At 35.8% G+C, this 26,832-nt stretch overlaps 1 protein-coding gene across 1 annotated transcript; it reads right to left on the reverse strand.

Moving 5' to 3' along the window:
* Positions 1–528: 528 nt before the first annotated feature.
* Positions 529–26,291, reverse strand: EMB3103 (Pentatricopeptide repeat (PPR) superfamily protein). The gene is made up of 10 exons (XM_023672724.2): positions 25,892–26,291; positions 16,018–16,102; positions 15,330–15,593; positions 12,205–12,507; positions 11,155–11,259; positions 4,227–4,326; positions 1,659–1,978; positions 1,200–1,376; positions 986–1,114; positions 529–887 (listed from the first exon to the last, which is right to left on the reverse strand). Exons 1-10 carry the CDS (start codon positions 26,176–26,178, stop codon positions 660–662), a joined length of 1,998 nt encoding a protein of 665 aa, XP_023528492.2. The 5' UTR covers positions 26,179–26,291; the 3' UTR covers positions 529–659.
* Positions 26,292–26,832: the final 541 nt, after the last annotated feature.

Consider the following 26,832-nt stretch of genomic DNA (forward strand, 5'->3'; position numbering starts at 1 on the left):
GGAGCATGCTCACAATAGAGATAGTGCATATAATTTTCGGTGTGCCTCCTTGTTTGGCATAACAACAAAAAGTTGACTGAACTCTACCATATGGAATGGACATATTTACAACCAAATGCTTATCTTTTACAAAGATAATCACCTGCCTTAGATTTGATTTGCTATTTTCCTCCTCATCATTTGAGAACACGATTGTCGCCAAGTTCATCGAACACTTAGAGCTTCCCAACCTGTTTGGCGAGAGATCTCTCGAGAGTTCACAAAAATTCAAACCGACTTTAGTTCTCAGCATGGAAACAGTAACACCAAATGAATCTAAAAGATATAAGCTTCAGTACTTTGTACCAACCCATGTGGGACGATCCCACATCAATTGGGGAGGAGAACGAAACACCCTTTATAAGGATGTAGAAACCTCTCCCTAGCATACGCGTTTTAAAGCCTTGAGGAGAAGCCCAAAGAGGACAATATCTGCTAGCATGGGCTTAGATCGTTACAATTTCAATAAGAAAGCTCCCGTCTCCAACATCATAACAAACACACAGCATATATTGAATAAATGTAAGGGTTTACCAGTCATACTAACAAACAACCCTATCTTTGATCTCCACACTATCCAACCCAAAAATCTAATGTCAACACAAGATCAATTATCTCCTTCAAGTGTTCCCATGAGATCTTGTAGCTTTGGACACTCGATGCTGCTGCTTTGACAGAATGTCGGCAATAAGCTGGCGACCAAATAAATGTGAGTTTTTTAAGATAAGGTTTCTGGTTGATGAGTCAACGACATAACCCTGACCAGACATCCATTGTAGCAATTGAATAAACAAATCCTTCTTTTCAGGCAGCTCAATGAAACGTGATGTAGCCATCATAAATAAATCCTGAGGAAGAAAAAGAAGTAACTTCATAAAACTAGTACTAGTTACTGGTTGAATCTAAATTTATGAACAAGTTTTATGTATGTCCATTAATAATTCACCTGATCAATCTTATATCCAGAACAATGGATTGCCTTCATTACGTCATTTATCAAGTTGACGTTACCGAACTTCATGAATTTGAAAGCGAACTTCCTTATGGCAGGTTTAGAAATCAGTCCTGCATTGTCCTAAAAGGAAACAAAATTTTGAGCATAGTGATAACGAAGTATAGAGTCGAAAATTAAATACGGAATAAATAATTATTATAAATACCTTGACAACGACATAAGCATCTTTGAGAAGTCGACCTGCAATTAGAATATGCAAAATCTTTTCATGGAGTGCCTTGCACATTGTTCTTTTACTATATTTCAATATATTGTAAACCGAAAATGCTTCGGAATAAGCCCGTATCGTCCCAAGAGATGATATTAAAGATGAACAGAGTTCCTGCACAATGTTGCATTTGGAGTGAGCAAACCAATTCAGATCAAGAAAATCTAGTACAGTTTTTCCAATGTGAACTTGAAACGTGCGATCTCCCACGCTTAAAAATAACGTTAAACAACTCCATTGATCCTACTTTATATTGAAAATTCCTAAACTCTGTATGGATAAAGTTCGGGTTCTGTGGCATATCAGTTAGGAAAATACAACACACAACATGTTTCTTCAGGGGACCAAAACATTTATAAAGTGTAAATTAATTGATAGAAAATAACAAAACTTGACCTCATCTGGTTGGTGGCCTTGACGATGCATGTCCTCCAAGGTCCTACAGCCAAGTAGATATAGTTTCTCCTTACAGAAATATTTGATTAAGATATGAAAGGTATTATAATCTGGACTGATTGCTAATTCATCCATTTTCCTAAGCATTTGCATGACACTCTCCATTTCTCCTGCTCTGCAGTACGCACAGAGCATTGTATTCAACAATACAATGTCATATCTGTCATATGTGGTTTCAAAATCCTTAGCCAACTGTTTTGCCTCTTCTAGAAGCCCACCTCGGCAAAAAGCTGATATCATGATGCTGTGGGCATACCCATCTGTGAGACGTAAAAAGCATAAGAAAAGAAGTTGGAATTTCTACTATATAAGAAAACCTGAATTGCACATATTGAATAACAAGGATATTGATATTCTCTTAAAATTACGATGGCATCAGAGCACTATAATTCATGGTGGCCTCCAAAACCCCTAGCCACTTTCTAATCCTAGCTATCACCTAGCTACCACTACTGTCTGAACCCTACCGCCAATCAAAATGGCACATTCGACCTTCGGCAATATCTCTTTGGTAGCAGGTTCGCATTTGTAGGGTCGGTTGTTCTTTTTTCTGCGGTGGCCATTCAGAACCGTTGGTCTTTTCATTGTGGCCTAGTTTGCTATTGTTGCATCTCTGCAGTACTGTTGCTTCATTCGTTGCCTCTGTCCTGCACCTGTTGCATGCATTCAACGTCTCTGCATTATCCATGGGTTTGAAATACTTTTGCTCGATTGTTCGTGGTTGTCCTGTCCTTTCAAATCAGGTCTGGTTTGGTTCAAGTCTGGTTAGTTTGGTTCCGTTCAAGTCTGGTTGGTTCAGATTAGCTTTTTGGTTCAATTCATGTGTATCTTTGGCACAAAGAGTATTTATCCTAAGGCCTTCTCTTGTAGTAATTCGTCTCCGTCGATTATTGATTCTGGAGCTTCTGATCACATCACAAGTTCGTCTCATATGTTTGACTCATACTCTCCTTCGTATTGCAGTTTAGAAAAAAAGAATGTAAGTAGTAGTTTTTGGGTGTACTACTCATGTTCACATACTTCGTCACTTTTGGTATGATCTTGATCATCGAGTTGTTAAATGCATTTTCGAGTGACTGTTCAAGTAAAAAAGGTTGATGCCAAGTATAGAAACTTCTCGATTAGGAGGAGAAATATTACAAAATGATCCTACCAACCAAGTTCTTGAGTTTAAGTTTTATACTAGAAAAAAAATTCATTCAAAGAACCATGAACCGACACTTGATTCTTTAGAGAGCCAATGTGAGACTTCGACCCTAGTAATCCTTCCGTCGTTCCTACTTCTTCAACTATTCAAATTATCAATAAACATTTGCTCATGTTGCTAAAATAAACCACATTAGAGTTCGTTTGTCCCTTGTAGTTAATTCAGATTCCCATTCGACCAACTTGACTTAAAAAATGTCTTTGGAAATGAAAATCTTGAGGAAGAGGTATTTATGAGCCTACCACTTGGTTTTTAGAAAGGAAATAGGATCTTAACAATCTCCAAGAGCTTGGTTTGAGCATTAAAGATTGTGTCCAATCATGTATCTCTTCAGAGTCAAGCAAATCATACTATATTCTATAAACGCAGTGAAAATCTCGAATACAACTTGAAAAAGCTATTTTATTCAAAAGGCATAGCATAATCACTTCCAACTAGAAGTCTATACTGATGCATATTGGGCAAAAGGATACTTAAAGAAGTGAAGATTCCTTTGAAGACATCGATACGAAATTAATGTGAAAATAAAGGTGTTATCTCTATATGTTAGATCCCACATTGGTTGGAGAGGAGAACAAAACGCCCTTTATAAGGGTGTGGAAACCTCTCTCCCTAGTAGACGCGTTTTAAAAACTTTGAGGGGAAGCCCGAAAGGGAAAGCCCAAAGAGGACAATATCTGCTAGCGGTGGGCTTGAGCCGTTACAAATGGTATCAGAGCTAGACACCGGGCGATGTGCTAGCAAGGAGGCTAGGCCCCGAGGGGGGGGGGGGGGGGGAGGACTTGGTGGGGGTCCCACATCGATTGGAGAAATGAACAAGTGCCAACGAGGACGCTGGGCCATGAAGGGGGGTGGATTGTTAGATCCCACATCGGTTGGGGAGGAGAACGAAACACTTTTATAAGGGTGTGAAAACCTCTCTCTAGCAGACGCGTTTTAAAAACCTTGAGGGGAAGCCCGAAAGGGAAAGCCCAAAGAGGACAATATGTGCTAGCGGTGGGCTTGGGCCGTTACACTATAGCTCATGATAGAATAAATTGTTGAAGTACTAAAAAAATGACTTTCACAAAAGTAATTCAACAGGTTGGAATTAGACTACTTATGAATGATTTTGTGTAAATACTATTTATGAAGTATTTAGCCTTACAAGGGTATTGATAAAATTCTGGAGGGGCTTGACCCCTACAAAGACTCAACGGCAACATGTAGAAAAGGAAAACGCAGAAACATAGATAGGAATGAGTTCATACTACATTTTAGTTGCGGTTTATAACTTCAAATCTAAAAAGGAGAAAACATACCAGATTTAACGTTTTTTTCTTTCATTTGATCAAAAACTGCCTTCGCTTCTCTAATAGCACCTGCCTTGGCCAGCCCATCCATCAACAAACAATATGGCATCTACAAAAAAAAAAAAAATTAAATTTTTAGATTCGGAACTTTATGCTGGAAGAATGAAACTTGAAATATTTAAGATCTTTAAGAACAGAATTAAGTCCTTTGATGGAATTAATGTTTCTAAAAAGCTATCCGTACAAAAATCCTCCCAAGTGTTGTGTGTGTGTGTTTTTTTTTTTTTTTTTTTTTTTTTTTTGTTCCAAGGAAACAATATTATTTTGTGAAGTTATGAAAAGCTACATGCATGACTTACAAAGAGCTCCTTGGAAAGAGAATAAAGTGAACTGCCAACACAAAAACCAAACCAACTTCTGATAAGAAGCACCACAACAAATAACCCAAAAAAAGTACATAAAATACTCCAAATTCCAGACCAAGGATACATTAAGAAAAATAGAGTTTTCAATCATGATGGGGGCGAGTCCATATCGAGGCCTTGGGATCTAAAATCCAAGGCGTATTGTACATTGATAAATGCCTAGGCCTACGATTCTAAATCTGGTTCAAGAATCCTTGGCGAGTGTCCCTACAAACCAACACAAGTGGGGTCCGTTTAGTATGCTTAGAAAATCCCAACAAGTTAGTCGGGTCCTTTTAGTATGCTTAGAAAATCCCAAGAAGTCACCCAACATAGGATTGTTCCAAACCAAGCATGCTTAACTTTGGAGATTTTATGATTGAGTCCTTGAATAGAAATGATGTACCTTATTGGTATAGGTAGTAACTATCAATTCTTTTAAGCTTTTCTTAACCATACTGGAATATCATCATGTCGTTGTTTGGATGTGGTATCGGTTTATTCATGTACCCCTCCTTTACTCGAGTGTCATATGTCCACTAGAAGATGTTCCGTATTGATATCATCTGTAGTGCCACAAGCCTAAGGTTCGAACCATGATTAAGAATCAAGATTTGACACTCGACAAAACTTGTCGATGAGGTTAGGATCTCATTGTTGGGCATTTAAAGTTCTTCGACTCATGTTTATAATTTTTTCCAAGTGAAAAAGTAGTTCGAGCTTTATAGTTCGTGAAAATTTGAATTTTCTCTCTATATAGATAACATCTTTAAATCTCCAAGGCAATGACCATAACTACTAAGTCCAAATCTAGATCAAATAATTACGCTCATAATCTTTCACCAGGCAACCAACTCCAAGAAACTACACAACTCACTAACATTATCAATAAATGCAATTACGAAGGTGTCTAGAAACTCCTTAAACACTCTATTCATCAAGTCCATGAAAATTTTTGGCGCATTGATCAAGCCTAAGGATATTATAGTAAATTCGCAATCTCATACCAAGAGCTTAAAGTTGTTTTAGGGATATCATCGCCCCTTGTTCTCAACGGGTGATAGGCTGATCGCAGGTCGATCTTGAAAAACACCATTGCTCCTTGTAACTAAGGTAGAGGGTACTTGTTCTTTATTGTTACCATGTTCAACTCACAATAGTCTATACAAAGATGCATGGATCCATCTTTTTTCTTCACAAACAAAATTCGTGTGCCCCAAGAAATTACATTAGCGTGCATGAAACCTCGTCCAGTAGTTCCTGGATCTGTAACTTAGCTCTTCATCTCTGTTGGAGTCATTCTATATGGAGCCTTAGAAAGGAAAGTTGTTCCTAAATCTATCTCCCATTTTGGTGACAATCCTCGGAGGTTTTTAGGGAACATGTCTATGAACTCATTAACTTCTAATCCCAAAGCCACAACGACCTCTGTAAATCTTGTGTCAACCGCACTAGCCAAAAGGGCCCATGCTTGTTGGCTTGATCAACCCTTTCGCCTTTAACGGAAAGACCATTTTAGAAATGATTTCGGTTCGGGATCCTTTGAACTTGAAGTTTGTTTCTCGATGGTGTTCTGAACACACTTCCTTGAGATAACAATCTATGTTGTCATGATTTTCAGCTAACCATTTCATACCAATGATAACAGTATATCATGTCCAAGACTATCAGTATATCATATCCAACAAATTATATGATACTAACACCTAACAGACTTTTACTTTCTCATTTTAGCAAACAAAATCAACCTTGATCGGGTGGAAATAGACAAAACATATCCTAATAATTCCAATTCTAACTTAGCTTGACTTGAAAACGAGGCAGATAGAAACGAATGAGTAAAGCCTAAATTAAATAATACTATTGCATAGTGACCAATAACGGGTAACGTCCTATCACTACAACATTTAAGTTATCAACCTCCAAACGAACGATGGAAAATCACCTTACCTATCTGTTTAGTCTGCTTGCATTTGCCTGGTTGGAATTTAAGGATTGTCTTGCATCAGGGGCATTATCATTGTAACAGTTGGCAGCCACATGTCCCTCCTTCCCGCATTTGAAGCACACTCCCAAACCTTTGGAAGTTCAAAAGAAGTAGTTTTTTCATTTGCTCCTCGAAATTTTGCTGAAGGAACAAGTTTTTTCTTCAAGATCGCTATTTTTATTGCTTCGGAAGTTCAGAGATTGTCTTTTATCCTATTTATTCTTCCATTGGTTGCACTGATTGCCATTTTTTAAAAATCTTTTTTCAGGTTTCCTTCGTGCATCAACCTTATTTGCTTATCTTATGGAGTCTAAAGATGTTGATATTGCTCAACTTTCGGCACGTGGAATTGGCTTTTCTTTGTAATGAGACGATTTGTTGAAGAGAGTCTTGCATTAAAAGGACTTTAGAGATGCATCCATCATTGAAAAATTAGAGGCAAACTTCTTGCAGAAGTCTTGAAAAAACCCTTCTCGCTCCTTTAAGTCCACTTCAAACTGAAAGCCTTTAACTTTGTGATTTTTAAGTTTTCTGTTCTTCTGTACTTGATTCTCTTTGTTCTCTTTGTTTTCGTTTTCATTCCCTTCAAGAAGCTTGTACCTTTGAACAATTTTCTTTTCATCTATCAAAGAAAAGTTGTTTCTTGTTAAAAAAAAAAAAAAAAAAAAAAAACACGCTTGAAATACATTATGAACAGCTCATACCGAGACAACGAAGGTGACTTGAGTTAGTGAAAGATTATGGCTGCAGGATTTTGTACCATCTAGGTAAGGCAATTGTAGTTGTGCAGGTGCTTTTCATAGAAAAACAGCTCATACCTCAGCTCATATCACTACCTAGGCTCGTATATACAATAACCCGAAACGTGCATAGATAGTAGTTCCAATGGATGAGATCACCTCAAAACTAGCACATATGTTGGCTACATGAAGTCCGAGGCAAGGAATTACAAATGTCCAGCAAGGAGAACCTAACCTTATTGACAAGTACCATCAGGTACTGAATCCGGATTTTGAATCTTGGTTAAAATTCTGAACCTAGGACATCACAGATAACTTGCTCACTTCAACACCTTCCTCATAAAGTTTCTCTTGCTTACTGAATACTTGTACAACGCTATCACTATTTGTTAGTCGCAATTGCAACCTAAGGAGGTATTTGCTTGATAATGCCCACTTTGTTCATATCTGAAGTATTTCCTACTGGTTGAACACATGTAAGGATTCTAGTTTTTCTTTTTTTCTTTTATAAGAAACATAACTTTCATTATCAAGAGAGGAATTATAAAGGAAAAGGAGATGAGATATCCACACAAATCAACTGGTGTAAACACGAGTTACGCTGTAGTTACAAAAGAACTTCAGAAGTAGAAGACCAAGTAGAAATAAAAAAAAGAGTAACCAAATACTAACATAAAGTCTCTTTCAAACCATAGTCTTCAAAGGAGGGCAAAGACACCCTTGGACCATACGATTTTCACCTGAGGGCCATCAATAAGATGAAGAATGGCATCCGAACCCTTGTCGGGCCAACACATTACAAATTGAACAAAGTTAACAACCTTTCCCAGTAAACAGCAGCAAAGGGCAGAAGAAGAAGAGGTGCATCAAATATTCCTCACTTCTTTTACAAAGAATGCACCAATCGGAGGAAAGCGCGGAATTTTGAAGAATTCTATAGATTCTGCAGCAATTCAACCTCTCAAAAGAAAAAATCTACAAGAAAACTTTGACTTCTTTTCTCTTTTTTTTTTTTTTTTTTTTTTTTTTTTTTTTGTTGTTGTTGTTGTTGTTGTAAGAGACAATTTCATTGATGAGTGAAATTTACAAGAGGGATGTATAATCCATGATATTTACAAAATACCTTCCCAATTTGCAATGAGGGAGGTATAACTATAGGAAGTAAAAATATTAGACAGTTTACACCAAGATATAGCTTAGTAAACAACATTGTCGAAAAGTTTTGTGTAGGTCTGTGTCGTTTCTGCAAATATTCTCTGATTTCTTTCTTTCCACAGATTCCAAAAGAAAGCCATGATGAGGTTTTTCCATAATAGGGCTTTTGCGTTCTTGAAAGGGTGGTACGTTAAGGCCATATCCAAAAAAATCCTTTACCTCCCTAGGAAATGTGAGATGCCATCCGAATATATTAAGAATCGTTGTCCAGAAATTTTGAGTGTATGTGCATTGCATAAACAAGTGACTTTGTGATTCGTTTGCTTTCTTGCATAGTGGACACCAATTTGGAGAGAGAGTGATGTAAGGCATTCTTTTTTGAAGATTTTCACTTGTGCTGATGGCTTTATGCGCTATTACCCAAAGGAAGAACTTCACCTTTTTTGGTTGATGTCCTTTCCATATTGTCTTTGCTAGCGTGGGATTTATTGCTTCTACTTTTTCCCCCATGTCCATCATCAAGGATTTTGTAGAAAAGACCCCGTCAGTGCTGGGGAGCCAAGTTAGTGAGTCTTGTTTGTTTGACAATACCACAGGGGCAAGGTCAAGGCTTAATTCGGCCCACTATGTTGCTTCATTATCCTTTAGATTCCTACCCAGCTTCAAGTCCCAAAATTTGTTGACAACATTCCACGTTTCTTTAATCGTGGCTTTTTTGTTGTGAGAAAGCCTGTACAAAAGTGGATACTTCAAAGCTAGCGTGGTGTTTTCAATCCATGGGTTGGTCCAAAAGGATGTGCTTCCCCCATTCCCCACCTTATGGCGAATGATTTTCATATAAGATCAGATTTTTGTTTGTCCAAACTGCTTGCTTCACAATAAGCCCAAGGATCTAACCGAAAAGGAGCCATCATTTTCCAGCATCCACACTATCAAACCAGAATTGGCTAACCATCGATTGAGTCCTTGGTAACCACAATTCTAAACAGTCTAGGGAACTCCACACAAAGGAGCGAATCCATTAGCAATTTATCCTTCCAAAATCAGGTCTTATCCCCTTGACCCATTCGAATTTTCTACCACTCCTCAGATAGGAGAATACTGTTCATGATTTGGGGCCATGGGCCTTTAAACGACCAAGAGCCTTTCATACATGGCCACCATTGATTCACATTCCATTTGTATTTAGAAGCAATCACCTATCTCCACAAAGTTTTCTTTTTTTGTTAAAGATCTCCAGCCCCATTTAGCTAAGAGAGCTCGACTTTAGTAACAAGATTACCAATACCCAAACCTCTCATTACGGAATAATGTGGTCAGGGAAAAGCAACGTATCAGCAAATTGCAAGTGTTAAATATGAACCCGTTCACCTATGATGGATAGACCTTCAGAAAATCATCCTTCACCCGCTTTGTCAATCAATGTACTAAAGACATCCGCGACCAACAAAAATAGAAAAGGAGCAAGCAGACCACCTTGCCTTAGCCTCCTAGTAGCTCAAATTTGGCCCATCGGGCTTCCATTAACCAGAACGGAGAAGGAGGTATTGGTAATACACGCTTTAATCTAGCCAATCCAGCGAGCTCCAAAGTCTTTACACTTAAGCACCTGAAGGAGAAAGTCCCAGTCAACCATGTCATAAGCCTTCTCAAAATCAAGCTTGAAAACACAACCATCCTGAAGGCTAGCAACAAAGTCATCAAGCAATTCAATGGCAATCAAAATAGGGTCAAAGGATTTGTCTACCTGTGATAAAAGCTGATTGGATGCAGCTGATTCTTTGATAGACAACTTTGTTAAGCCTCTTAGCTAAAACTTTGGCAATAAGCTTGTAGAGAATAGTGATCAAACTGATTAGTCTGAAGTCAGTTACTTAAGAAGCACGCCTTTGTAGGAACAAGACAAACATAGGTTTCATCGATGCCCCGGTTCAGAATGCCAATTTCAAAAAATTCATGGAACACCCTAAGAATTGGGTTCGCTCCAATTTGATTACACTTTTTTTTTTACCCAAGCTCTTCAATCAATCTACTTTCTTCTTTAAATGTGTCTCAATTCTTTGGGCAATAGCTCAATAGCTCAGCTTCATCAACTCCTATTGGAGGGGGGAAAAAAATATAACCAGAGAAGAACGGCATCCAAGTAGTGATCTTCCAAGTCAATATCATGAAACCTTTGCATCCTTCATCGTATTCACTTCTTAAGCCCTACCAATTACTCGACCCAATGGAACTACCAAACTAGAAATTAACAAATTTTGAAACATTAAATTTAAATTTAGTACTTAAACTTTGAAGTTTGTGTATAGTTGATCCCTAACTTTTAGAAATACAGTTTAGTCTCTCCCGATATTTTTTTAAATTCACAGATCTACTAGGTACGAAATTGAAAGTTCAAGGACCTATTAGACACAAAATTGAAAAATTAGGGACCTATTAAACACTTTTGAAAGTTCAAATGTCAAATAGACACAAACTTCACGGTTTATAGACTAAACTTGTAATTTAATCATTTTGGAAAGTACAAACATCAAAACCAACAATATGACCATCTTTCTAGTGTGGAAAGAATCATATAAACAAATGGTAATTAGCAAACATCAGCTTCAAATGTACAAAAAGTAATACTACCACAAATCATTGGCACAGACCTCATTTTCACCATAGCCAAGGGCTTCCAGTTCTGATAAGAGTTTCCTTGATTTCTCAAACAAACCTCCCCTGACATAAACCTTCAGCAATGTTGTTAAAATCACCTGCAAGTAGACAGAAAACTTGAATACCAACCGTATACAATTTTTTAGAAATGAAAGAAAAATTCCATTGTAAGTATTAAAAAAAAAGAATATATATATATATATATATATATTTCTAAATAAGCCAGAGAAACTACAGTCGTATTTTTTAACCACGTTTTTATAACTTCTCTCACATGTACTTTTGAAGCCTAACCCTAAACTTTTTGAGGGAAAAGTTAATGATTTCCAGATTCTCCAGAGTAACATGGACCGGTATGATGTAAATAAACACATTCAGATGTACTTAAACATTGATTTCAATACTTGTGCCATCAAGTCAAATATCTTATAACTGTAGAGTTGTCTTCCATGGCATATTGAAATAATTTTAACAAACAAGTATATAACTATTTGTACCCAGAAATACTGCATGCTAACATTTCGATTAAAATTGATGATTGCTCCAGCTCTCTCTTCTCATATGATGACAGGTTAGGTCCACGCTACCTCAAACTCAAATATCCAGACTCTGTGTGCTTTCCACCAACAATGGTAGAATGAATACGATCACTAGTGGGGAGCATTTGGACCCTCTCCATCGGGTGCTCTCAAGGATAGAGAGGCAGAAGACTAGAATGCTTTTGCTGTTAACCTTTTCAGAAAAAGCGTCCGCATCCTATCAGACCAACTATATTGGAACCTCGAAAATGATGGCACTTTATCTATTAAATCCATGGTGAACTTCCTCTCGCTAGGCAATTTCTTCCCACTCTTTTCTGTAGTCTTTACAACCCCATGGAAGTCTTTACAACTCATTCTTTTACAATTAATAGGACTTTAACCATATAACTTCGTATATTTCCCGAACAAATTACTATGCTTTCTTCTCGATTCTTCTCATAAAAATTATTCATATATAAATACAATCTAAAGTTTCGAAGGCACCATAACAAAAAAACAAACCTTATTTGGTACTAACCCCTTCAATTTCATATCCTCGATCAGCTCATCAGCCTTTTTATAGTTTCCACTCATTGAATAAGCATTGAGTAGCGAGCCATAATGGAACATATTTGGCGAATAGCCTTCATTTTTCATCTGGTTGAAGAAACTCTCTGCGTCTTCCAATCTATTATGTGAAGCACAAACAGCTATCAGTGTCCCATACGACACAGAATCCATGCATAGTCCATTGTTTTGCAACTCCTTAAGAAGCTCCAATGCTTTGGCATAACCACGTTCAACCTTGATACAACCAGTAAGCATCTGTTGAAAGTAGACAAGAAGAAAATTTTTATTTTTCATCATATTAACAATAGAACATATCAATTAAAAGTGTAACTAGCCCCACTCTCCACTCATGAACAGATCGAGATTCCTGTTAATAATAACATCACACTTGGCGTAAATATATCCTTTAAATAAAGGATAATACAGCAGACTTTCTTAGAACGAGAAAATAATACTAATAAACAAGGACAATTCAACGCCACAAAGAATACCATACAATTCAGTATAAAATTCGAGAATGAAATCTTTACAACACATTTTAGTTACAGTAACAATTAAAAATCAGTTATTCTTTCTCCACAATGTGAAATGCTCTCAATATTATTTGTCAAGAATGGCAACAACCTAGGGAAGAATCATAGAATGGGTCAAGACTGCCAAGACAACTGGATATCTAATCACATAAGTACCCCCTTACCAACTAATTACATTCCCAAACCCCCTCTGCTCTCCTCATACGCTTGCTTTAAGATGCATTTCTAATAGGAGGCCTATCACAATATCGTTGCAACTTTTATGACATAGTAGTAAGTCACGGAACTAAATATATACATCGTTGAAATATGATAGATGTCTACACAAATTGAGCAACTGACAAAGCAACACAATTTCTTTTACTGCAATGGCCATGCTAGAAAAAAAATTAATATCATTACTAGCAAAGAACTGTCAATAGCATTTGTTTTATATAAGAAACAATTTAACTGATAGACAAAAAGGGATGAATAAAAATCCAGAGAGATTACATGAAAGCCCTCCAGTTTAGGAGAATAGAAGACGCATCAAAATTCAAAAACAAAAGCAAAAGCAAAACATAACTCTGAACTACAGTTCCAAGGGGAGGCAGTGAAAAGAATGAAGTCCCATCGGATACTTCTTGGATAGAAGCTTCAAATTGGTCTTAACTTTGGATGGCAGAGTGACTAAGGAAACGCAGGAGGCTTGAAAAAATGAGTCATTTTATTTCTAAAGAGAGGAAGTATACATCTTATATTTCTAGATGAAATGAGGAGAATAAAAACTCCTTGTATAGGTCTCAACTTCTACTCCAATACGTGTTACATCATCATTAAGCCTAAAAGCTTAAGTTGATGGTTTATAGCATATTTAATCCATATTCATACTCTTAAAACTCTCCCTCACTAGTGGACAAGAAGCACGGACACTTTAGTTTGGTTAGTGTGTTCATGTCTGACAAGAAGCACGGACACTACGGAATTAGCTAACATTAACCCTCATTTTTTTGGCTTTAGGTGTTCTAAAAAGTTATGGCATTCAGAAATTGCATGGAACCACATGCATCCTCCTTCTCACCAAATTGAGAAGCCAAAGCTCTATAGGCTTTCTTTTGGGGTATGTGTATGATGTCCATTAAATATAGAGCACCCACTTCAAGCTTATTACCTATCCACTTAAAAAATAAATATAAAACATAAAAAATAAGCCTCATCACTCATGTTATTGAGGTTCACACCTTTTCCTTTGTCATTACGGAGCTTGACATTGGCATCATGCTCCTTGGCTCTACCTTTAAGAATAATTTCCTTTGTTACAGGATTTATCTCCATTACTGTTCCCATTATTGATTTCCTTCTCCTTCAAAGGACGGTTGTCGTTGGAGGAGAAGCAACAAAATTTTCCATCAAGAATTGAAATGTTATAAGTTTTTAAAGATATAAACTTCCTACAAGAATATAAAAGAAAATCTAGGGGTACACACTCCACTTCGAAAAACTGATTCAGCAACTCAAACGGACGTTGGTCGGTTGCTGTAACCAAAGTTCAGCTGGCATCAACTTTTCTATATGAAAAAACAACTAGCCAGTCAGTCCAAGTGGCCAAAGAATAAGTTTTCAGCCGACCAATTGATATTCATTGATCAGTATTTAAAATTTTGTGGCTGTTTTAAGAAACCAGTCATGGTTTCTCAAAAAAATATATATATTTTCTCTCTTCTTCCTCCCATTCTCCCGTCTCCCTTTCTATCATTCTCTTTTTCCCCTTCTCGTCTCCCAGCGACTTCAGTCTTATCCCCTTCTCTCTTCTCACTTTCTTTTTATCCCTTCTTTTCTCTGGACATTCCTCTCTATCTCTTTTTCTCCCTCAACATTCTGGCTATCTCTATCTTATACATCAAGCATGTTCATCTATCTCCTTCAAGTGCTTGTTCACAGGAGTTCGATCAGTCAAAGTTTGGTCATCTCCCTGCTACAGTTGCTCTCTCACTCTATTTTCAACAGTTTCGGCCAAAACAACAATCCAGTCAGTCGACCAGTTTCATAAAGCATTTCAAAACTGCCAACCACTGGCTGGTTAAGATTGATAGGACGGTTATTGGTGTCAGTTTGTGCTCAAAACCGACATTGACTTACTGATGTTCACTGCTAGAGAAATCCCCTATCCCAAAATAACAGAGAAATACAGAAAATAGAAAAGTATCAGAACAGAAAAATACCAACTAAAAACCAGCAAAGTTACTGAATAAATTACAAGAAAGGCCCCTGCAGGAATTAACTACATTATAGGAATAACTCAAAAAAAAAAACCCAAAACTGAAAGCACCCAAGAGAAGCACAATTCAACATTTTGATCGTTGTCTTGTTCTTATGTTCCTCAGGAAAAAATAATGGCCTCAAAATCTTTTCTTTTTCGGTTGAATAGTTCAAACATAATTGCTTTTACAAAGTGGCTAAGTTTTCTACAAAAATCTGATAGCTGCTTAGAATAATATACAACATAAAAGAAAATGTGGGTCAATTTTCAAATTAGGTATGATGCTATGAACTAAAATGTCATACCGTGCTGTATGTAACTGTATCTGGACATAAACCATCATTCTTCATTTGATGAAACAGCTTAACACTGGTATCAAACTTGCCATTTCTCACCAGACAATTGAGGATAGAATTACAAATATAAACATTATTCTTTATTGATACTTCTTGAATATTATTGTATATTTCTAGTGCCTTCAAAGGATTAAGGCCTCTCCCCATGAACTTTATATAGCTGCTGTAAGAAGAAACATTGGTCTTTCCAGTCTGCTGCATCCACTCAAAGAGCTGCAATAACCACAAATATAGATAACAAATGTAAAATGACAGGCATTTAGAAAGTTCTCAAACCCATGGGTTATGGAAACAAATAAAAGTATGTAACAGGTTCAACTCAACCAAAAAATGTAGTGATGAAAATGAGCAAAAAATATTTTGACAAAAATGAGGAATTCTTTCTTTCTTGGAAGGAAACAGAACTTTTCATTGATAATTGAAAGGTTAAAATAGCTGCACAAGATAACAAATCCCAATTAGGAGTATAAACATATTTTTTCTGATATATCATGACATCACAAAAAAGAGATCCCAAGTCAAGAAGAAATACTGTGAGCATTTGTGAAATTTTCTTGTTGACACTACATTTCACTGGAAACAGCTTGATTCTCATCCAACAATACACAGACAAGCAGATTAATATTCCTAGAAGCACCTGAGATAGATCCTGCCACCTACTTGACATCCCAAAATGCCGCAGTATAACATTCAAATCCTGCGCTTTTAGTAGTCCACCATATCTGCACAAGAAAAGTTAATCCAGCTTAATGTTTCAGCCCGTAAACGATCTTCTATTTTGAATGATAAGGAGAAGCAAAACTTCTGGCAGAATCCCATCTCTTGAACCAAAGTAAGAAAAAAAATGATCAAACACATTTTTGTTTCTCCTTCAAAGAAAATAAAAACATGAAACATTAAACACTAAACACTGAGAAAAATGAGACATAGACAAGCCATCATAGTTAGTAATAAGATGTTAAAATGGAAAAAGTCATAAAACAATGTCACCAAACAAGAGGTATTATGTAAACAGACTCCCTTTACTTGGGTATTACAGTTGGTGGGAAGCCTAGTCTTTTTGGAGCCCGGTTGTTGATAAAATTCATAGCAACTAGGCGGTTTAGAGAGGCTTCCCCATTTCCAAAGGGGTAGATCTGCTTTCAGTAAGGTCGTTCTCTCTAGTATGCCAGTTTAATTTTTTCTCTATCTTCAGAGCTTCAGTGGGCGTTTGTAAAACTATTGAAAAATTCTACAGAAGTTTCTTAGGACGAGGGCTGAGATGTTGAAAGGCAGCCACTTAATCAACTGGGACAGAGTCACCACCTCTAGCTCTTTAGGTGGTTTGGGGATTGATAACCTTAGAGCCAAGAACCTTGCCCTTCCTACTAAATGGTTATGGTGTTTTGAGTTGGAGGAGACAGCTTTACGGAGAGTTGTGATTAAAAGCAAGTACGGGGAGTCTTTTGTTAGGGATGGCCTGGCTCATAAAAAGAAGAAAGGCACCCTCAGTCCTTGTAAGTACATAGCCAAAGCTGCTTGCAGTTTCTGGGAAGATTATGGCTTAAAGGCGTGAAGAGAGGATAGAGTCTTTTTGTAACCCTTCCTTTAGAAAATATCTTTTTCACTAAAACAAAGGATGAAAATTGACACGGCAGTTGATATGTAAGAATTAGAAGGCATACGTGATATTATTTAGAACTATATAGAAGGTAAAGATTATTATTACTATTTATTTCATCTCAAAAAATATTCATCAAGTGTCATGTTAATTTACACGAATGATATTGTAAATGGTGTCACATATCCTTTCAATTTTTATACATTCGCCGACGCATCAATTTTCATCTTATTTTAATGGGAAAAAAACTCTTTCAGAGGATTTCTTGAAACAAATTTCAAAATTCAAGGGTAAAAATGAAACTTTTCAAAATCTAGAAACATTAAACAAACCCCAAAATTAAGGGCATTTTGTAGAATTTAACCATTTATATTTTAGAAAATATTTTTGTAAGTTAGGTTATGTAAAATACTTTGAAACTATGGGGTTTGTTTCAATTATATCAATAGGCTTTAAAAAGTTGCATTTTGATTCTTGAACTATGTTTCAAATATCTCCTAAAGTTTGAAAAGTTTCATTTTAACCCTTTAACTTTGAAATTATTCTATTAAACTATGAAAGAAAATTGGCACAATAGCTGATATGTAAAAATTAAAACAAATACAGGACATAATTTATAACATCATTCATGTAAATTAACATGGGAACTGATGTGTGAAAATTGATTCAATGAATGATGTTGTAAACAATGACGACATTTTTCGAATTGAATAACAACAAGAAAACAAAATAAAACTCCTCTTTAAGGGTACTTTTTTAAATAATTTTAAAATTCAAGGGTTAAAATCAAACTTTTAAAAGTTTAGGAGCATAATTGAACACACCCCTTGGGGTATGTTTGTATAACTTAACCTATGAGTTTTAAGAGCTACATTACCATTATTTTCTATCCTTATTATATCTTTATTTTCAAATTGATCTTTTCCTACATAAAAGACATTTACATTCATTACGGAAGTAAAAGCAAAAGATATAACCCAACCCTAACTCTAACCCTAGCTTATGGGTGTGATTACTCTGGCAAGTTCATGGTACGCCATTGGTGATATTATCTTTGTCGGTTTGCTCAATCGATGTTTGCATTTGTGCAGGACATTTTAAGGTATCATCCATGTTCATTAGGTACACCAGTATCCACATTCATGCCTATGGTTATCTATGTCTACTGGTGTTTTCATATGTACTATCTGCACCTTCATCTTCATGCTAGATTTGTGCAATTAATAGTTCTCGTTCAACATCTTCATTTTTGTTTGGCCTTGTTGTTCTTCGTCTTTATTCAACCTTATTGTTTTCCAATACCACAATAGATATGGTCCATCTGTGTTCATCAAAACTAATCTAGCATCTTAGATTCATTCATATTGTTTATTAGACTCTCATTAGCGGGTATTAGCCTAAGGAGTACAGACACGGACACAGGACAAGGATACAGCACGGACATAGTGACAAATTAATTTCTAGAAATCTAGGACACGAACACATTGGAGATATGTGTTTTTTTAAAAATTATGCGTATACTAAAAAATTTGATTCTTCAAAATAGATAAGACAAATAAATTTAAGATGAAAAAATTAATTTACTTGTAATAATTAGTAGCTTGACCTCCCCTACAACTTCATTCTATCTTTCACATTGGAGATATGTGTTTTTTTTTTAAATTATGTGTATACTAACAAATTTGATACTTCAAAACAGATGAGACACATAAATTTAAGATGAAAAAATTAGTTTACTTGTAATAGTTAGTAGCTTGGACCTCCCCTACAACTTCATTCTATCTTTCAAATGGTGATCATAAGGCTGGCTTAAATTATAAAGGTGATCATAATAGGATAAATAATAGGTTTGGAAGTGGACAGCGACGAGCAGGGATAAAAAAAATTTCATTTTAAATTCTCAATCACTTTTTTTAGGTTGACGTATTTGTGTGTCTCCTATATGTTCAGAGATGTCCCGTGTGTGTCCTTGATGTGTCCAAAATTGAAAAAAATAAAATATGATACTTTTTTCACGTATCGAACACGTCTAAATGTATATGTGTCTAACACAAGTCTAACACCGACACCTCAATCAAAAAGAGAGCGTGTGTTCCTAGGTATTAGTTTGTCATTCATTAGATCTATGTTGTACATATTTAGCTATTCAGATTCAACCTTAGCAACAATACCTAATGTAATTTTAGAAACATGTTAGGCATTCATAACAAAGATTTATGAGAATCAAACTTTCTTTTTTTGTTCAAAACTAGTGAAGGTGGGGATTCGAACTTTTTACCCCTTTGGTCAAGCATATAATCTCATAACTAATTGAGATATGCTCTTATGAGAACAAACTATTTGAAAATGTAGATTTGTTGTTTGAGGATTTCAAAAATAGGGTATGATTAGATTAGCTTGACATTGATAATAACCACTTTTAATCATAGTTTTGAGAAGTCTATCCAACCAGGACGAGGAGACTGTTTTAACCTTTATAATGACTTTCTCAACTTGCATACCAAACTTCTATTAAACTTCTTTTCCATTCCAAGAGGAACCTCCATATAAACTTTTTCAAGATCACCATTCAAAAATGCACTTCTGACCTCAAGTTGATTGATATGAATCATACTACTCGTCAATTGCATGTATCCAAAGGAGCAATTACAAGAAGCAATGCAGAGAAGATTCAAGTGGCAATAAAATATCACTTGACATTAGAAAGTGATATTACATTTAAGATTATTTATGTTATGTCTTATTTTCTTCAATTTGTATTTAATAGTTTTTATTAGTAGTTTGTAGTTGTACTACATTATGTTTAGATTATCTTTTTTGGTCTATTTAAAGGCATGTAATATTCAAGTTTAAAATCATGATGGAATACGAAAATCTTGTGTTTGAAACCCTTTAGGTATTATGTTTCTTTCAAACCTTGTTTTAGGTTTGATGTTAAAATCGATTCATTGGATTAGTCATGATCAAGCTAATTCTAGAGTGAGTCATCTTGGTATCTAAGAGTGACCATCGTAGATTCCAAGTTCAATCTAAGAGTTATTCATCCTTCTAACCCGCTCTTGGTTAGAATCATTTGTTAAGTTAGCTTTTTTGGTGAAAGTTTGCAAGGATACTAGAAGGACCTCTAGCTTTGCAAAATCCAACATTTTTTGCGCTTATCATTTGGTATCAGAGCATTTGGTCGACGTCTTTGGCCAACTCTAGAGGTGAAATATCTTTACTTCGTTAAGTTAGCTTTATTTGTGAAATTTTGCAAGGATACTAGAAGGACCTCTAGCTTTGCAAAATCCAGCATTGTGAGCGCTTATCATTATGTTTTTTTTTTCCTATCAATTTCTTTACTACGTTAAGTTAGTTTTATTTGTGAAATTTTGCAAGGATTCTAGAAGGACCTCTAGGTTTGCAAAATCAAGCAATTGTTATCCATTAAATTAGCTTTACTTTGAAATTTTGCAAGGATACTAGAAGGACCTCTAGCTTTGTATAATTCAGTATTGTATGGCGCTTATCTTTACTTTATTCTTTTTCTATCAATTTTTATGAGTCTCTTAGATTATCAAAATATATATATATATATATATATATATATATATATATATATATTAGTAGAAAAAAAAAGAGAAAAAAAAAAAAGAAAAAAGTATATGGAGTAAAAAAAAAACGGAATCATTTGCATGGACTCGAAGGAGTAATTACAAGAAGCAATGCAACGAAGATTTAAGTATCAAATTAAGAAAAGAATGAGTGGGCAATAAATATCACAATGTGATATGAAGACTTTTTGTTTTTGGTAGTTGAACTACCATTTAAGACTATTTATGTCATTCCTTAATTTCTTCAATTTGTATTTAATAGCTTTTATTGGTAGTTTGTAGTTGGTTGATGAATTACATTATGTTTAATTTTTAGACCTCTAGCTTTACATGCTTTTAAATAGGCCAAAAAAGATAATCTAAACATAATGGAGTTCAACTGCCAACTACCAACTACTAATAAAAGCTATTAAATACAAATTGAAGAAAATAAGACATAACATAAATAATGTAATATCACTTTCCAATGTCAAGTGATATTTTATTGCCACTCAATTTTTTTCTTGATTTGATACTTGAATCTTCTCTGCATTGCTTCTTGTAATTGCTCCTTTGGATAGTCTTCATTCCCTTTTTTATAAGAACTGAATATTGTTTTTTTTTTTTTTCTGTTTTTTTTACGGTTGATTTTTTTCTTCTTTACTGATATTTTTTTTCTCTCTTTTTATGATAAACTGAGAGAGACTAAAAAAAATGACATAAAAAGAATAAAGTAAAGATAAGCGCCATACAATGCTAGATTTGCAAAGCTAGAGCTCCTTCAAGAATCCTTGCAAACATTCACAAGTAAAGCTAACTTAACGGATAACAATTACTTGATTTTGCAACTTCTAGTATCCTTGCATTTCACAAATAAAGCTAACTTAATGAATTAAAGCTAGAGTCGGCCAAAGACATCGACCAAATGCTCTAATACCAAATGATAAGCGCCAAAAATGTTGGATTTTGAAAAGCTAGAGGTCCTTCTAATATCCTTGCAAACTTTCACAAAGAAGGCTAACTTAACGAATGATTCTAACCAAGAGTGGGTTAGAAAGATAAATAACTATTAGATCGAACTTGAAATCTATGATGGTCACTCTTAGATACCAAGACAACTCACTCCAAAATTAGCTTGATCATGACTAATCCAATGAAACGATTTTAACCTCAAATCTAAAGCAAGGTTTGAAAGAAACATAACACCCAAAGGGTTTCAGACACAAGGATTTTGTACTCCACCATGATTTTAAACTTGAATATTACAAGCCTTTAAATAGGCCAAAAAGATAATTCAAACATAATGTAATTCAACTACTAACTACCAATAAAAGCTATTAAATACAAATGGAAGAAATTAAGGAATGACATAAATAGTTTTAAATGGTAGTTCAACTACCAAAGACAAAAAGTCTTCAAATCACATTGTGATATTTATTGTTCCTCATTCTTTTCTTCATTTGATACTTAAATCTTCTTTGCAATGCTTCTTGTAATTACTCCTTCGAGTCCATGCAAATGATCAGTTGTTGGATTCGTATCACTGATAACATGGCGAATCTTGATTTATAGGATACGTACACCGTTTAATTTTGCAATAGGAGCAAAAGTCTCTTGATAATTTATACCATACGACTTAGTAAAGCCCTTAGCCACAAGTTTTGCTTTCAATCTTTCCACACTACCATCTGACTTTTATTTAACGGTAAAAATCCATTTGCACCCAACGGATTTCTTTCCAGGATGATGCATCTTGAGAGTCCAAATTATATTCCTTTCAAGAGCTTTAATTTCCTCATCCAGTCCTTCTCTATTTGGGATCCTTAAGTGCACCTTGAATATGTCCAATTGAATTACAAAAGCTTAATAAGACAGAAGTAATTGTTCATATGTCACACTTTTTTTAATTGGATAACTGGTATAACTTCTCACACTTTTTTGCTGAGCAATTGGTAGTTTTGCATCATCAATCAAGGGAACCATAGAAGTAATGTTCTCGCCAGTGAGATTCAAAAAGGGTGTGTCTGGTTCAGGTGGCTGACATTTTGAGTCTTGCAAGGTAGCCCCTTTCCTTCTCGTGAAAACAATAAGAATTCGACTTTGTGAGACTAATGGTTCACAAACGTGTGAGACTTCAAGTTCAAAAACAATAGATTGGTCCAAGACAGAAATAGGTAGCTCATTTGGAGGAACTAAGACATCGATTATAATGTGAATAGGAGGTGTGGCACAAGTGGACTCAACTTCCAATAGCTCAAATGCCTTCGCGTTCTCCCCCTAGATTTGTGACTTGATAAGAAAGTAGTGTTTTTCAAATAAGGTAACATCCATAAAGATGTCTTTTTTCTAGTCATGGGGAATAACATTTGTACCCCTTTTGGTGGGGTGACTAACCTAGAAAAATGCACTTGAGGGATTTTGGATCAAGTTTGGAGCGATGAGGAGAATGATTGTGAATAAATGATGAACATCCAAAAACTCAAAGAGGTAAATTTGAGAAAAACTTTTGAAGTTGGGAATGAATTTGGAGGAATACATCTCAAGGAGATTTGAACTTGAGAACCCGACTAGGCATTCAATTTATAAGAAAGGTTGCAGTAAGAATGGATTCTCCCCGAAAAAAGATTAGGAACATTCGTAAACATTGAGAACAAGCTACCTTAAGATGTCTATTTTTCCGTCCTACAATCCCATTTCCATTAGGAGTATCCACACATGAATGAGTGTGACAGTCACCATGGGATGAAATAATCTTGGTCATTGTCTGTTTTGAGAACTTGCATTTTACTTCGAAATTAAGTGTATTGAAAAATCTTTATGTTTCAAATTTTTCCTTCGTGAGATATGCCCATGTCAGTCTTCTATGGTCATCAATAAAAGTTGGGAACCAACATGCTCTTGATATATCTTTAACTTTAGAAGGCTCCCAGATGCCACAGAGGATTCGTGCAAAAGGGTTTGATGTTTGTAGAGCGCACTTAGATAAGTATTTCTAGTATGTTTGGAGAGTTCGGAAAATTTTGCACTGAGAGTAACTTGATTTTTTGTTCATGAATCAATGAGGAAACAACTTTTCAAGATACAAAAAATTGTAATTTTTATTATATATGCAGATGATATTATCATTACATGGGGATCACCTATGAGAGATCATTGATTAAAAAAGATGCTAGCATCTAAGTCTTAAATCAAGGACTTGAGAAGTATGAGATATTTTTTTGGGGTGACGAGATCTAAGGATGGTATTGTTATTTCTATATGAAAACACATTCACACTTGCTAAAGGAGATAGGAAATCTTGGGTGTAGACCTGTTGAAACACCTATGAATCCAAATTTAGGCCAACACCAAAGTACAGAGATTAGTTCAGTTGATAAGGGCATGTATTAAAGACTTGTGGAAAAGGTAATTTACCTGTGACATACCAGACCAGATCTTGCATATTCCATTAGCATTGTTATCCAGCATGTGAACAGTCCAAATGAACATCATCTTAGGTTTTTTAATAGGATTTAAGATACTTGAAAGGTACTTCAAGTAATGAGTTACTGTTTAAAAAGTCATCAAACACAATGGTACTGATGCTAGTTGGGTTGGAGAATTAATTGATCGAAGATATACATTTGGGAATTGCTCGTATTTGAGATAACTTAGTCACATGGACAAGCAAAAGGCAGAGTTGTAACAAGCAGTGTAGAGGTTGAATATTGAGTGCTAGCTATGGAAATCTTTTAAGGCAGGTGGATTCATGAGCTTTTGAAAAAAAAAACTAAGGATAGAAACTCAAAGTTCATTCAAGATACTTTGTGATAGTCAAGCAGCAACCAGAATAACGAAGAATCTCGTACATCATCCCATACTTCATTTAATCCCTTGTTTGCTATGGGAAGGCTAAAGACTCCACGGTAATCACGTGGTTGGTAAAATCTTTAGGTGGAAAGTCCCAATTATACGTATCATTCTACAAGAAAGGAGTTATGAGGATAATTTAAATAAGCTATACTTTAATTTTGGCAATCAATCACAAGTCTTCAAATGGGCTCCGAAATTAAGACTTTGATTAGAAGCAAGTACGTTACCAAATACTTCAATCCTTTGAAGAAAATTTGGTGACACCTCGGACCTATTTACTAATCTCACCCAAAAATTACAAAACCATCACAGAAAATAGAGAACGGCAGCATTTGCATGTTTATTTTGCGCTCAAACATTGGGTTCAATGTGTAAGAGGTAGATCCATTAGAAAAAATCCACTCCCATCAGTTGCTGAAAGCTTTGCCCAAGTTAGAAGAGAAGTGAATCACGAGAGCATTGCCACAAGAAGAGAGGTAATCCATATGAAAGATCAACTTTGGTTGTCAAGTGTATCTATCAACACTGTAATGTATTATCCTTGAGCCAAAATGGGGTGCAATGATGCACCATACATGAACAAAGTGTAGCCAATTCAAGAAGACTCTCTTAACAAGTCACTCTTCAGAACATACATCCTACTTCAAGTCTCTTATCAAGTCACTCTTCACAACATACATCCTATTTCACGTCTCTTAACAAATCACCCTTCACAACATTCATCCTACTTCGTGCTCACATAAATTATAATGCTATTCTTGTGCACATGACACTTACTTTGAGAATACACACTTCCCATTTTTCCCTTTGTAACATGCACATTAACTACTACGCCTAAGAATTATTCCCATATCCAAAGAAAACCTTGTAATGAAGTAGAATTCTAGAAATTGGCGTAGGATCGTCTCCAAAGATTACCACAAGGCTTCAAACACCAAAAGATCATTTCATTCCCCTTTTTTATATCCTATCTCAACTATTCTCACAAAACAACCATCTAATCTTACTATATCTAGTTGCCAAAGAAGCCTGTAGGGTATTATATCTTAGGAAGGTGGCCACGAGGGCATGAACTCATTCCCTATACTCTCTACTACTCAAATTGGCCCTTATTGGCTATTAAACCGACCCATGGTGGTTAAGAGACCTTCACGTTGGATTCATATTTACCACCAGCCAAACTCTACTCTTCAGTAAAATCAAAACATGTTCATAATCCTTTCTAAGTTAAATCCTAGCATGCGCAAAATTGGTGGAGACAGAATACCCTCTTCTAATGCCTTTCGAAGCTATGAAACATGAAAGACAAGGTCAATGGAATCGCTATTCCTTCCGTAATACAAGGCCAGTGTTGATTAGTTTATTTCTTCAATGTTGGCTAACGAACAAAGACTAAGGAGAGACTAACGCAGTAAAAGGAGGAGCAAGTGATTTTGTTTCCCACAATTCAAAGTCCAAATACACATTTAAAGAAGTAGAAGAAGAACCTGGCAAGAGCCGGAGCCAACTCGGAGCAGTCCTTAACTTGAGCAATAGCGGACTGTCTCTCTAGGTATGACTTCGAGTGGCGCCTCTGGCCCCCATTGGACAGCTTACCATTTGGGGAGTCGGGGAGGAATTGAGGGTGTTTAGGGACAACGGCTATAGAGTTAGGGCGATGATTCTTGAGCCTGGGGACAGAATGCGGTGCAGAAGCCATTACAGAAGAAGGAGTGGGCAACCGAGTCTGAAGGAGATGGCGATGATATCCATTACCAATAACAGAGAGTTCCATTTCGACACAGAGCGAGGGAGTTCAGTTCGCCCTCGACCGTGTCCGTAGCCGTGGATGACAGTAGATATTCAAGCCAACCACTGTCCGTCGCCCTTCCAAATATCCAAGTGAAGAAAGGTATGCTAGCTTTTAGATTCATGTTATTTAAAACTTTTGTCACAGTCTTTATGGTCGCGTGGCAGATGTCTCAGTCATGCTTATGATTGGTCGGATTGGTTAGATGTTCGTTCCAAATCCGCTTTACTTGCTTTTATGTAAGTTAGGTTTTTACCTTGTTATGTCAAAACAATGATATTCGTTACTCAAAATTATATTTACACTGTCAAAGCTAAAATGTCTCAAAATATATTATAAGGGGGTGTGACTAGCTATCAATTATTCCTATTCACCGAGGTTATAAGCTATTAAAGTTGTGGTTGTTACATATTTGCTTTCTATAACTTTCTTTGTCCTCATTTTTTAAAATATTTTCTTTGAAACGGGGTCGAAGGCTTGAGCATACATCGCTCATTCCAACGGTACCCAAATTCTAGTTGGCTAATTTACTTGAGGTGGGAGTAAGTGTTGTACAATTGCGTTGCGAGTCCTAATAGAGTGCAAATATGATAGTTGGTATTAAATCCAAATCGGCTCCTTAAATCTGCGTTAACAAAC

Source organism: Cucurbita pepo, chromosome 3, assembly GCF_057944985.1.
Source record: "Cucurbita pepo subsp. pepo isolate OVF chromosome 3, ASM5794498v1, whole genome shotgun sequence".
Taxonomy (NCBI): Eukaryota; Viridiplantae; Streptophyta; class Magnoliopsida; order Cucurbitales; family Cucurbitaceae; genus Cucurbita; species Cucurbita pepo.

Coding starts and splice junctions, on each gene's coding strand:
- EMB3103 (XM_023672724.2), bottom strand. CDS start 26,178: ATGGAACTCTCTGTTATTGGTAATGGATATCATCGCCATCTCCTTCAG. Junction 1,979..4,226: donor AGAAAAAAACGTTAAATCTG/GTATGTTTTCTC, acceptor TACGTCTCACAG/ATGGGTATGCCCACAGCATC. Junction 1,115..1,199: donor ATGCTTATGTCGTTGTCAAG/GTATTTATAATA, acceptor GTTTCCTTTTAG/GACAATGCAGGACTGATTTC.